The sequence below is a fragment of the Glycine max genome, chromosome 7 (assembly GCF_000004515.6).
Source record: "Glycine max cultivar Williams 82 chromosome 7, Glycine_max_v4.0, whole genome shotgun sequence".
In the NCBI taxonomy this organism is placed as follows: Eukaryota; Viridiplantae; Streptophyta; class Magnoliopsida; order Fabales; family Fabaceae; genus Glycine; species Glycine max.
The window spans coordinates 16643142-16657982 of NC_038243.2; the positions used below are offsets into that span (position 1 = coordinate 16643142).

At 31.1% G+C, this 14841-nt stretch overlaps 1 protein-coding gene and 1 non-coding gene across 2 annotated transcripts; one reads left to right on the forward strand and one right to left on the reverse strand.

Moving 5' to 3' along the window:
* The first annotated feature begins 5709 nt into the window (after positions 1–5709).
* LOC106799360 (uncharacterized) lies at positions 5710–6557 on the forward strand. The gene is made up of 4 exons (XM_041017500.1): positions 5710–6037; positions 6119–6286; positions 6359–6404; positions 6540–6557. Exons 1-4 carry the CDS (start codon positions 5865–5867, stop codon positions 6555–6557), a joined length of 405 nt encoding a protein of 134 aa, XP_040873434.1. The 5' UTR covers positions 5710–5864.
* A 7544-nt stretch (positions 6558–14101) lies between these two features.
* MIR5770B (microRNA MIR5770b) lies at positions 14102–14362 on the reverse strand. The gene has a single exon (NR_126642.1). It is a non-coding gene; the product is annotated as a microRNA MIR5770b (primary transcript).
* Positions 14363–14841: the final 479 nt, after the last annotated feature.

Genomic DNA, 14841 nt, shown 5'->3' on the forward strand with positions numbered 1-14841 from the left:
AGAAGCAGCCTCATTATCTCTCTGCTTTGAATCGTTCACTAAACACAGGTTATCTTCAAATTTCTCAGTTTCGTTGTTTGCTTGGCTAGTGATAGTAATGCAATGAATAAGATGCATACCTGGTGTTTGATGTAATGAATGCAATGCAAGAATTCTTAGGTTACTGTTGATTCCTTTGTGTTGAGATTTAAATGTTGAATAAGATGCATACCTGGTGTTTGATGAACGTTCTGAGAGATAAATGAGATGACGTATGTTTGATGCGTGGTATAGTATTGAGTGCGGGGGGTTGAGTTTCTAAAAGAGAGAGAAAACAAATTAACATACTTAAAAATATTGGTGCTATTAATCTTATTTTCTTATTATAATTTTTATTTTATTCTTTACATAATAAACAGTAGAGCATATAATTTTCTTTGCATAGAAAAAAATATGATTACAGTTTTTTTTAATAGAAAGAGCATAAATTTTCATGTGCATTTTGTAAGATTTCTCTTTTGAAGAGAATCACCTTAGAAAGTTATCTATCCAACTTCAATCTCCATGAAAAAGCCTTCATCTTAAGAGGCACAGATACCTCCACAGTTTATTATTGTACAGAGCTTAAAGAGAAAGGTTAGAGAAATCAAAATATGAAGACAAGTAGTGATCGTATGCAGATCTGGTGGAAAACGATTGCAAACTTTCACCAATCTATATTAAGAAATCATTTAATCTTTACATGGTGAAAACGAGGATATCATGTATCAAAGTTATGAAAATAACTCATGCTCCCACAAGAATATCTCATCTCCTCCAATTCCTTGTCTAGATTCAATCATTGCCTCGCCACTTTCCATCTAAAAATTAGTGCATTCTTATCATGTGAAAATTGAAAAATTCTAGGAAAAACATGTTTGAGATGTGCATTCCCTAGCCATATGTCATGCCAAAACTTACTACTCACCCTGTTTCTTACTTTCCTTGCAAAATTGTTCAAATGTTGTCACTATATTGAGGTAGATTTTGTATTTTCCACCTTCATTGGGAGGCACCTTATTATGGATTCATATCTATGTTCTGAGGTAATAAACCAAACCAAGCTAACTTTTAATCAACAAGACAATGCCATTTCTATTGGCCAAGAGATTGGGGCTGAATATTTCTAAATTTTTTACTCTTAATCCATCATATTCTTTAGATTGACAGATTTTTTTTACCACCGAACCCATGCAATTTTATTAGAATCATTTGCTCCACTTTATAGAAAAGAGCACTCAATACTTCGAAGGGCCTTAACACTTTTGATATATTGGTAGTATAAAAAATTGTATTATTAATTAGAACACGTTATAAATTTATATAGTTTGGCAAAAAAAAAAGTACTAAAGGTATTCTCTTTTATGAGTGATGATACTAGGGATATTCCGTTTTAAGGCCAATGATGTCATTTTAATTTTTCAAAAGATTATACATAGAATAAATAGTCGTTTATCATAGGTTTAAACATTTTGAAAAATATTTGGTCGTTAATTTGAAGTTGATGAGTTTAATCTTCTGTTTTGATTCTGTCCACGTGTTAGGATTGTATTATGATTTTCTTGCCAAGACATATATGTTGGACGTGAAAAAATTTGTGTGGTACAAAGTTCATATGCTTCCTTAATAAAAAAATTTCCTACAATTGATATACTTAATTTATGATAACCATTTCACCTAGTTAGAGTAATAATAACCTTTATCTGGTAATCTTAGTATTTTTTTTTGGGTACAGTAATCTTAGTATGAATACTCCGAAGACTTGTAATATCCAATTAAAAATATTCTCTTTCAAGTATGGTTTATTCTAATTATTATTTGGGGGATTTAATAGGAGAAATATTTTCCTTTTTGTATGATGTAATCATCCTGGACACACCGACACGGGCACTAATAGTAAAAGGATTTTAGACAAAGCCGTGAATAAGGAAAAGATTTTAGAATAATAATAGTAAAATATTATCCTTATAGAAATCAGAATCAGTAGATTTTTCCCTTTTGATAATAGTATTTTTCTTCTGATGTTCTTATTTGTGGGCCTCCAACAATTACCACCCACTAATGCATCGCCAAATAGAGTTCTCATTTATTTTATTGTTTCTTTTCCTATTTTCCTGTGTTTTCAGTCTTTGGACCTTTACATTTTGGTTATCCTTTTTCGGGAATAAGTTTCAATTCTAAGGTCTCTTTTTGAAAGCTATCTTAACTAAGGTTCTACTCGGTGTATATAGAGAACCAATTACTTACTAATTCATAAGAGCAACAAACACACTCTTTACCACTAGAGCTGGCAATTAGCAAAATTCACTTGGAATATGGATATTTCTAAGACGGTGAAGAATATTTTATATTGAATTTTCATTTTTTTGGTACATGGAAATGAGAATATTTATTTTAATTTTTTGTCTTGTATACAAGGACTTGGTTGGCCTTTGATCGTGGCTCACGATTGCTCTGTAACAATTTTTTATTTTATTTTTTATAGTTATTCCAACGAACCAAAATTGATTAATTAATTAATTAATTAATTAATCATACTTGGTTAAACAGGCTATCTGTTGAGAAGCTAGCTTCCACTGTGCTTTGGAAACTCTCCACTCCATGCAGCTATACTGAAACGGAATCCTGGTATTCCTTCTAATTCACACCAAATTACTAGCTTGATTTTTTTTCCCGCACATTAATGAATATATATATATATATATATATATATATATATATATATATATATATATATATATATAACTTATAGAACTGGTCTCTTTAAGAACTCTCCTTTCTAGAATAAATTTAATATCATTTAGAATAAATTGTTCTCATATCTTCTGAGCGATTATTATACTTAATCTTACTCTTGTTTTTTATCATACGCAAGATTGTCTTATGTAGGTGTTCATTCAATTATTTTTTTGATTCTTGCTTTCATTTTGGACCGTTCTGCTCATCATCACAGGTATAAATGTTTATTACCAATGAATATTTTTATTACATGTTCACTGCCATTAATGACAATTGATATATGCTATACAAATTGTGTTCATGATGAGTGAACCTTAGATTCCCGTTTGAGATTGGATGCAATGATTCTTGCGGACAGTTTGCATTAATCATTGTATTCAATCTTGAATTGTCCGTTTGGACAGTTTGGGGAGACTGATATTTTTATAGTAGATTCATGTGTTAAGGTTAAAATTATTTTGTTTAATTTGATGAAATTTCGGTAATGGATTTCTATTTGTTCTCTGAGTGCATACTTGATTATCGGGAAGTTAATTTCACCGATTTCATGTCGTGTACTTGGAGACCAATGCGAAATGCTGCCAAAATTTTGTCAAATTTAACAAAATAGAATTAACCCTGATGTATGAAGCTACCATAAAAGACGGTCTTCCTGAATGGGATAGGGTCACATCTTTAATAAAAAAAGTGAGATTTTCATGCATCGACTAACTTTGAGAGTATGACCGAGTTATTACTTAGATGGATCGAAGTTGGATGAATGAAAGTCGCATCAGCCCAGAATATGAGGAAGGCGTCGAGCAATTCTTACAATTTGTTTCACAAAGAGGTCAACCGGATGAAGATGGAAAATATTATTATCCTTGCATCAATTGTTTGAACGGAAGACGACAAATACTAGATGACATACGAGAGCATCTGTTGTGTGATGGAATTAAGAGAAATTATACGACGTGGATATGGCATGGTGAAATGACAGACATGCAGAGTGGGCAACAATCCGAACCGTTTGATGTAGAAATGGGAGATCGCTTGGAGGATATGATTCGTGACCCTGGATAAGAGTCTTTCCAGCAAGCACATGCCCCTGTGTATGAAAGATTGCAGGGTGACTCAAAGAAGCCTTTGTATCCGGGGTGCAACAATTCCTTGACGCTATTGTCGGCGGTGTTAAGTCTGGTTAATGTCAAGGCCAGATATGGATGGAGTGACAAAAGCTTTACTTCATTGCTTCAAATAGTGCACGATCTGCTTCCACAGGATAACACATTGCCTAAAAGCTACTATCAGACAAAGAAGATATTGTGTCCGATGGGTATGGAGTATCAGAAGATTCATGCTTGCCCTAATGATTGCATACTGTACAGACATGAATTTGAAGAAATGTCAAAATGCCCTAGGTGTGGGGCGTCACGGTACAAGGTGAAGGATGATGAGGACTGTAGTTCTGATGAAAACTCAAAGAAGGGCCCTCCAGCGAAGGTGTTGTGGTATCTTCCTATCATTCCAAGGTTTAAGCGTTTATTTGCTAATGAGGACGACGCAAAAGATCTTACCTGGCATGCAAATGGGAGAAAATCTGATGGAATGGTCCATCATCCAGCTGATTGCTCCCAGTGGAGGAAGATTGATAATTTGTATCCGAATTTCGGCAAAGAGGTAAGAAATCTTAGACTTGGACTAGCCAGTGATGGAATGAATCCATATGGCAATTTAAGCACTCAACACAGTTCATGGCCAGTTCTACTAGTAATTTACAATTTTCTGCCTTGGATGTGCATGAAGCGAAAATACATGATGTTGTCTATGATGATATCAGGCCCAAGACAACCAGGAAATGACATTGATGTTTATCTAAGTCCGTTGATTGAAGACCTGAGAAAGTTGTGGGATGATGGGGTTTTAGTGTTTAATGGGTTTCGCAAGGAGACTTTTGAAATGCGTGCAATGCTATTTTGTACCATTAATGACTTTCCAGCATATGGGAATCTCAGCGATTACAGTGTTAAGGGTCATCTTGCATGCCCCATCTGTGAAGAAGACACAAGCTACATACAACTGAAACATGGTAGAAAAACAGTGTACACTAGACATCGCCGTTTTCTAAAAGCTCATCACCCTTACAGAAGATTGAAAAAAGCTTTTAATGGAAGTCAAGAGCACGAAACTGCGCGGACACCGTTAACTGGTGAGCAGGTCTTCCAGCGGGTTGAACACCTTAATACTGTATTTGGAAAGACCCAAAAGAAGGATAAAAGTAAGAGTTGCATATAGAAGAAAAGGTCCATTTTCTTTGATCTTCCGTACTGGTCTGATCTAGATGTTAGACATTGTATTGATGTTATGCATGTAGAGAAAAATGTATGTGACAGTGTCATTGGGACACTCCTTAACATTCAGGGCAAGACGAAAGATGGTCTAAATACCCGTCAAGATCTAGCTGACATGGGCATACGATCGCAGTTGCATCCAAGGTCTGATGGTAAAAAAATATATTTGCCTCCAGCTTGTCATACTTTATCCAGAAAGGAGAGGATCAGTTTGTGTTAGTGTCTGCGCCAGGTTAAAGTACCACAAGGATACTCTTCAAATATTAAGAGTCTTGTGCAGTTCAAGGAGCTTAAACTGGTGGGGTTAAAGTCTCATGATTGTCATGTGTTGATGCAACAATTGTTAGCCGTGGTCATACGAGACATTTTGCCTAATAAAGTTAGGTTAGTCATAACTCGCCTGTGCTTTTTCTTCAATGCCATATGTAGCAAAGTCCTTGATCTGGTCAAGTTTGATGACTTGGAAAACGAGGTTGTAATTATACTGTGCCAGTTGGAGATGTATTTTCCTCCTGCTTTCTTTGACATCATGGTCCACTTAATTATTCACTTGGTCAGAGAAATCAAATGTTGTGGTCCTATTTATCTGCGCTGACTGTAATTATACTGTGCCAGTTGGAGATGTATTTTACTTTGATTATATGTTTATTTTTTTCAATTAATTTGTTCACTGTAATCAAAACTTGCTAATTAACTATGTTTTATCAATAGGCAGTTGTGTATCCAGCAAAACCTCCAGAAAGCCCGGATGAAGAGGTCGATGATCCCCTGTACCTGATGACATTGACCATCCCACAACCTTTTTTGAAGTTGCTCCAGGTTATGTGGGATGCTACCATATTCGGGGTGTTTAATCAAAACTTCCCGTTGTATATAAAGCACGAAGATCTCTCTGAAATTGCACATGTTGGTCAATGTCTCAGCATATCTATTATACAATTGTGGATTCTGTAAGTCATTTTAGATTACTATTAATTACCAAAGTAATTGTTTTAAATTCATACATAATTAACTTTGACTTAACAACACAGCCATCTGACTGAGACAAGTGTGCGAGCGGGGAATTCTGATGTGTATGGATTTCTCGAGCCACAGTCCATTCAGAGATCTGGGCAATCACAATTTGAATCCGAAAGTTACATCAAGAGTTGGATACAGAGTTCAAAACGAGATGTTTACCTTGGAGCCTATCTGAATAGGTAAGTCAAACACAATAATTGAATTTAAATAATCTATACTACTACAATAACCCATATTCGTCTCTACTGTAGTGGACACTGGCAAATGGTCGTCATTCTACCTAAGGAAAACCTAGTTGTCTGGTTTTGTTCTTTGCATAACAGGCCAGACAACTTAAGGGAATAATTAACAGGTCAGTATTGTTTTCAATACATTTTCATTGGCATAACTCAACAACATCAATATTTTAATGTTCCTTATATTCAACACTAGTGCTTTGAAAGGACTTGATGATACTCCACAACTGAAATCCAAGGCTGCTGCTAGGTGGATTGTTGTTAAGGTACGTGATTTAAATAAAAGTTCTACTTATATAGATTTTATGTGTGTGTACACTAATTGTAGTTAACATTTTATTAATATCCAAATTTTATTATGTATTTAGTGTAATAGACAAAAAGGAATCACTGAATGTGGCTACTACGTGATGCACTGGATGTCCACGATAATCTTAGGATCTTTCAGGAATAATTGAGAGACGGTAATTGTTTATTACAAACAAATTTGGTTTTTTTATAATTGTTATTACATTATTAATTTATTTTTTTATTTGATCATGCAGTATTTTAATGAAGTTAGACCATTGGAAGCAGAGAGATTCAAGGCACTTCGCATACAGTTGACACAGTATTATCTAAAAGTTAGAAATCAAACATAAGATGTTAGGCAACTATGTAACTTTAGGTTAATTAATTAGTTTACGTACTTTGCATTACATTTTTTACAATTGTTGTTTCATCTTAACATTGAACAACCTTTGTTGATAGCTAGTTTTTTGCTAAAATCTATTTGAAAACTGAATGCAAATGATATATGTTGTGTGCTGTGTGGTCTGATTTTAAATTTACAGGTTAAATTTTGGTTTTTTTGTAAAAACAAAGACATTATATAAAAAAAATTCCTGAAAACAACATCGGTTTTTTATAAAAACCGATGTTAACGTGGGTTAACATCGGTTTTTTATATAAAAAAAAAACCAATGTTAACTGTCAATAGCAACACATTCGTTAACATCGGTTTTTTGAAAAAACCGATGTTAACTGTCAATGATAACACATTCGTTAACATCGGTTTTCTGTAAAAAAACCGATGTTAAAATTCAATAGTAACACATTCGTTAACATCGGTTTTTTATAAAAACCGATGTTAATGGGGGTTAACATCGGTTTTTTGAAAAAATCGATGTTAACTATCAATAGTAACACATCCGTTAACATCGGTTTTTATAAAAACCGATGTTAACTGTCAATAGTAACACATTCGTTAACATCGATTTTTACAAAAAACCGATGTTAACTATCAACATTAATATACATTTTCTGAGTGTAATTCATATTACGTTAACATCGGTTTTTCAAAAACCGATGTTAACGATAATGGTATCAACGTCGGTACTTTCAACATCGGTTGAAAAACCGATATTGAAAGTCATAAATAACCGATGTAAAAAGCATATTTTCTAATAGTGTTATTACGAGACACGTCTTGAATTTCGTCAAATTCATGGAAAATCTACTTTGGGATATGATGGAATAACTATGGAACAATTGCAAAGGCACATAAAATTTGAAATGCTGTAGAATATATGATCATTTTATTCATATATGGCTGGTAGCAAGATGGAGCCACCAATCATGTTGTACTTGTGTAATATTCCAACTTTTAGCTATTCACTAGTAATGTTTTTAAGCCACGGGACGATTGGTTGCAGGTGTGCATGCGTTAATTCCTATCAGAATATGAAGCTGGTTCGTGTTGTAATCAGTAAGCTAATCAAGCATATATCCCATTCCGACCCTGTTTGATTTAAGAAAATATCTATTTGTTGAGATGAATAAATAATTAAGACGAATAAAAATATTGTGATAAACTATAAGTGATGTGGCAGAGAAATACAAAGAAGAAAAAATAAATTAAATAATGTTATAAAAATATTTTAAGATTAATATAATTTATTAAATAATTGCTTGGTGAGTCTAGTGACAATGCCATAATGTAGGTCTTAAATTCAATGTTCTTGAGTCATCATTGCAGATAACCTTGTCGTTAGGGGTGTTTGTGAATTTGATTGAATCCCTTTTGAAGAGAAATATCATCTAATTTAATTATTTTAATTTTATTAATTATCATTCAATTGGTTTAATTCAAACATTTAATCTGATTTGATGTGATCAATTTAAAGCGGTTGGAATTGAATTGATTCTGATTTTACTTTTAATATTTTTTAGAAAATATAAAATAAAAGATCTAAATCGTCTGATATATAATGAATATAATAAAAATTAAATATCAAATATTTTATTTGTCATTATATAACTAATAATATAATATTTATGCATCTTAACTCAAATAATTAGTAAAAATATTTTTAATTAAATATATTTTTCATAAATAAATATAAGTTATATATATGATAATTTTATAAACATATAAGAAATAAAAATAGAAATGAATGATATTATAAATTTATGAATAAAAATATACACATATGTATAAGTTCGGTTGAATCGATTTCTAAAATCAAAACTGAAATTCAATTGGATCCAATAAAATATTTCAGTTTTCCAATTTTTTTATCTATTCGGTTTTCATTTTTTTTATCGGTTTTTTCAATCCACGTTAGATTGAATCGATTTATGAGTATCCTAGTTGTGACATCCAACTTAGTCCTTTTGCAAAAATACTTTTTCACACCTATTTCCATTCATATGTCACACCTTCTGCCAAAGGCCCTTCAAGTATATACCTTATCATCACATATAGGTAGCCAAGTCGACACCCAGCCAAATAATCAGTATAACTGTTGTGTAAGTATCTTTATATATCTCTCTTATATGTATCTTATAACTACATTATATTTATCTATATTTATTTATGTCAGCATTGTTTGAGAAAATCGCTCATAATCAATATAATTGTCGTGCAAGTATCTTTATATCTCTCTCTTATATGTATTCTATAACTACATTATACTTATCGATTTATATTTATTTATGTCAGCATTGTTAGAGAGAATCGTTCATAATCATGAGGCCAGGCTGGATCTACAGAAAGTAATCCTTAGCACTAACACTTATGACGATGTGGACCAGATATTAAGGCAGGCATTGTAGGCACTTTAACAAGATGCACACATTGGAGGAGGAAGACTGCCAATGATTTTATGTGTTGTATTTTCTTATATATTTTGTATTTTGTTGTTGACCTCACATTATGTATATATGACGTTTTAGTTTGACTTTATTTTAGAATTTTTACATAATTTAATCAAAAGTTTTAGAATTTTTATTACTTGTTAATTTTATTTTAAAATTTTTATATAATTTAATATTCTTTTCTTAACAATTTTTGTAAATATATGCGTTATGATAAATTTATTGATATATAAGTAGTTAAAAATAAATATTTAACAATCAATTTATTTTTTCTAAAATCAAATTTTTAATATTTTCTTTACGGAAAAAATATTTTTCTAATTTAAATCGGGTACGGAACAGGATCGGGGATATTCAATACCGGACAGATATGAGAATGGGATAATAAATTTTAACCCGCCGGTAATCGGGTATGGGTATGGGGACATGTTGGGGAGTCGGGATCGGGGATTGGGGAGATAATACCCGTCTCTGTCTCGCCCCATTGCCATGTCTAGTTATGAGGGTGTCAAATGTTAGGAATATTTTTGTAAGAAAAAAAAAACATTTTCAAAAGGGTGCAGGTTTGAATAGCCATTTGGAGGTGTAAACAGTAATGCCCAATAATACAATAAGACTTGAGCGCAGGTGTTCTGAATTTGTTGAACATTGGGCTTCATTGGCAGGTACAAGTTTGTGTTTTATAGGCTGTGTAAATTTGTATCTTGAATTCTGTTTATGCGTCGGTCATTAAGGGTGGAAATAGGTCAGATTGGCCTACAGGGACCTACGACTTGACCTATATAAAGTTTGGTCTGAACTGGTCTATTTAATTAAAAGGTTAGACTCAGACTTTTTTAAAAGTCTATTAAATTAAATAGATCAGGTTTAGGCTTGTTAAAAAGCCTTATAAAAGCCTGATAGGCCGGCCTATATACATGTATATATACTTATATTATTTTTTGGGTACCAATTTATACTTATATTATTGTTTGGGTACAATTAATTTTTTTTAAAACTAACAGACTTTGATTACACATTATTGCTCAATAACTTCTATTCCTATAATCAAATAAGACTTTAATTAGAATTTAGGTATGAGTAATGTGTCTTTTATATTACTCATTATTTTTATTGGCATTTCCTATTAACTTTCCTATTATGTTCCTATTCCAGAGTAAAGAAATATTTAATGTGAAGAAGACTTTTAAAGAGGTTATCAGGTCACGCTAGACTTTTAAAAAGGGCAGACCGAGCCAAAATAAAATCTTTTGATAGGTTATAGGTCAAGCTCAGGCCGCAAAAATTCGGTAGACTAAGTTCAGGCCTTTAAAAACCTGGTCTGACCTATTCTCACCCCTATCGGCGATCATGCTTCTAGAGCTATGGAAAAAGCGGTGACACAACACATAAATTATATTATATTATATGAAAAAATGTTTTGTTTCTATATTTTTACTTTTTCTTATTTTTAATCCTGAAAAGCTTTATATCATTCAATTTATTTCATATACTTTATTAAAAATGTGTTTTTAGTCTCTATGCTAACGGCGTTAATTTGTATATTAAATTGATTGTGAGGTTTTTTTTGTTTTTTTAAAATTAATTACAATGACATGAATTTATTTTTTAAAAAATGTTATTAAAATGTCTCCTCAAACACATGAATCCTAATTTTCAATTACTTCATTTGTGTCTTTGTTTTCACTTTCATTCCTTAACGGTCGATCTATGAATTCGTAGGATTTCTCAATAATGTCTGTATGTAGGAGTTGTGGTTCGAAACCCACAATTTGCTCTTCACAACGAGGACAAAAGGATTGTGCATGTGGGAAAAAAATGTTATTGCTGAAAGCGAAAATCAATAATAATCCATTCTCCAAGAATATTAACACCATATATGAAGAATATGTGCGCTAGTTCTCAAAATATGTTTTTAACAAAGAACAAAAACTAAAATAAACAATATAAAATTTTAGGAGCTAAAAACAAAAAAAAAACAAAAATATAAGAACTAAAAATATATTTATCCGTATACTATATTATATTATGTGAATATATGTTGCATCATAATTATTGTTATAGTCTAAAATAAAATAAATTATTACCCACTCAATATCTATATCTGATCTATTTCGTAAAAATAAAAATCTGATCTATTTAGTGGACATTTCACCCCTATAAGCATTGACATTTTTACACCTCATGGTTAAGTTTGGTTAAAGCATTACTGAATTATTATTATTATTTTAACTAATAATAATATAAAGGTAACAATGAAACTTAAATATGTATAATTTCATGTATTTATCTAAATTCCACCACCACCACTAGACTAACTTTAGTAGGCAAGTACTATGGAATTATAAAGTTATGTGTGATATGACTTTTGTTAAATTATAAATTAATCCATGATCTTACCTTTTGCTATATTAAAATAATGGGTGCCAACTCTCTAGAGCAACAAGCTTTGCAGCTTTCAGGTGTCATTTTATCATTATACGATTAAAGATTTAAAGTGGTTTTTTTTTCTTAAAGAACAAGTGAAACTTAAAATAATACGACATTGCAGCATCCAAATTTTCAAAAGTGGAATTTCACCAACGGGGTACCAGTGGGCCATAAGTAATAAATCACTGTAATTGGACAAATAGAGAACGTCCTAAACAGGGGAATCCCGATCCCCTGCAGTTGGAAAAATAAATGTGGGTACATTTAAATCTTAAACCATTCATTATTTTTTAAGTTTTTTTTATCAATATCATTTTTTTCGTTTTTTACTGTAAGAAAAAAAGTTTTTATTAATATTTTATTTAAAAAATATGTATTTTAACAGTTGAGATTTACACAGTTGGGAAAAAAACTGCAAGAGATGGTGATCCATTTGTAGGAGTTATAAGTGCGTGTTTAGATTGTCTATCTCCATTTGATGGAAAAAAAATGTTCTATCTCCATTGATGAAAAAAAATGTTCTATCTCCATCTGTAGAAGCATCTTCTTTGTTATTTTTACCGTTACCTCGGATTTTGAGCCGTCACACTTCAAACAGCTCTAAGTCAAAAGTTCAAAACTTTATCTAAGTTATCACTATAAAAAAATTAATATCACTTTTGATTTATACCATGTTTTACTGTTATTTTGTTTTGATATATTAACTTTTAAATTTTTTATTTTCATGTTTTATGTTTTTGAAATATATCATGTTCACTTTTTTAATTTTCTGTTAAAAATATTAGTATTTTGTTAATTTTTAAATTTTAAAATGATTTAATATTATTTTTTATTCATTATATTTCACGGTTGTTTTACTTTGATATATTATATATTACAAATTCTATTCTTGTCTTTTATATTTTTGAAATGTACCATTTTGATCCATTTTTTAAATTTTTTGTTAGAAACGTTAGTATTTTAAATTTTAAAATAATTAAATAAACATAATGACAACTAAAAATGGTCACTATTTTTATTTTAAAAATTAAAAATCACTAACGGATTTGAAACCACAAAACAACAACAATCTTTATTCTCATATTATTATTATTATTCATTTAATAACGATAATAATTTTATTCATAAGTTATTCTCAATCACAATGGATAAGGGCTCATTCTCCTTTCATTGCTCTATCACTCGCTATCGACGTGAAAAAAATTGTTGCTCTGCCCTCACTTCCATCTCTATCACAACCTCCCTACACGGTCAAAATATACATATCACCTAACAACAACAACCGTCTCATTGTCGCCCCCTCTTTGTGTTGCTCATCTTCGTCTAGTTGTAGATGTCAAATAAGAAATTCTCTATTTACCTAGCCTAACTTTGCACAACAGTGGAGGTTTTGCTCACATACCACACAAAGAGTCACATTGTGACTTCCTCATTCATATTTGGATTAATTGACGAGTTTGGATCATGTTTTTATCTTTCGTCAAAGAGAAACCTCTTGCTTCGATTTCCTCTACTATTTTCAATAGCATAGTTATATGAAGGATTTTGATTTTTGGTGAGGAGTATAAGAATTTTTTATGGTTTCAACCAGATTATGTGTTAATGTTGTTCAATTTGTGTGATATTGCATTTTTTATTTTTTCAAATCTAAAAGAGATTAGAAGAGATGATGATTTTTTAGTTGTTTATTTTTTAAAAAAATAAAATAAAGATAATGACAGTTCACTGTATAAAGTTAATTATTTTAAAAGATTTAACGTCACTTTTTGTCTATTATATTTCACTTTGATACATTAAATTTTAAAAGTTTTATTTTGATTATTTATATTTTCTAAATGTATCATTTGTTTCTTTTTTAAAATTTAAAATTACCATAACAATATTGTTTCTAAAGAAAAATTAAAAAGGAACCAAAACAATATAGTTTAAAAATATAAAAGATTAAAATGAAACTTTTAAAACTTAATACATTAAAATAAAATAATTATCAAACATAATGAATCAAACTGAGATCGAGGATAAATAAAAATGTCTCAAAATAAATTAACACATGTAAATATAATGTAACGCATTATATAAATTACCTGCTAATTGCTTCCATGATGGAATTAAGCGTACCTAATCAAAGGGTAAACACACATATATATATATTCCTTGATGCTGAAATCTCGTAGAAACAAAATTCTTGAGGGGTTCATTCCTTTAAAACTATGGATTGGACAAGTGGCAACTGAACTCTTCTGTCACTACAATGTGTTATCAACCTCTGCAGGATTTTGGACTAGAAGCTGGTCAAGATTACTTGCAAAAACAGAAGTTATGAGAACATAACCAAAGAGATATATAGCTCACGATAGATAGGTAGAGAACATTCCAGTGCACACAAATTAATTAGCATGTTTTGTGCTCTGAGTAGTGACTTGTCCAAACCATAGTCCTAAAGAAATATCCCACCCCAAAGTCTAGATCTGTTGCAGACACAGCACAAATGAAGCACACTTGTCGCACAGTAGTGCACTGGTGCTTTATGTAGGTTTATTTGTACTGCACATCAGTACTGGATAATGTTTATTCTATAAAAAAATAGTTATCTAGTTTGTACTGCACCGAAAGAAACTTGTGTACTTCTGAAGTAACGTAATCTGTAGTAACGTACTGCTCCTTGAAACCTATTAACAAATTTATTAAACACTCATCCAAACATGTTAATAAGTTAGTGTTTCAACCAATGTTCTTAAAATTGGACGGTCATTCAAGTGGGATTATTGTCATAAAAAAGATAAGAAACAGGACCTATGAAGACATAATTAAGCAACAAAAATAAAGTGTTAACCCGCAAATCTACTGGAACCTAAGAATGTAATTGTGTCTTTTTTTATTAATTATTAATAGGCTAGTTTAGAGTTATGATAATTAATGTAATGGTATTG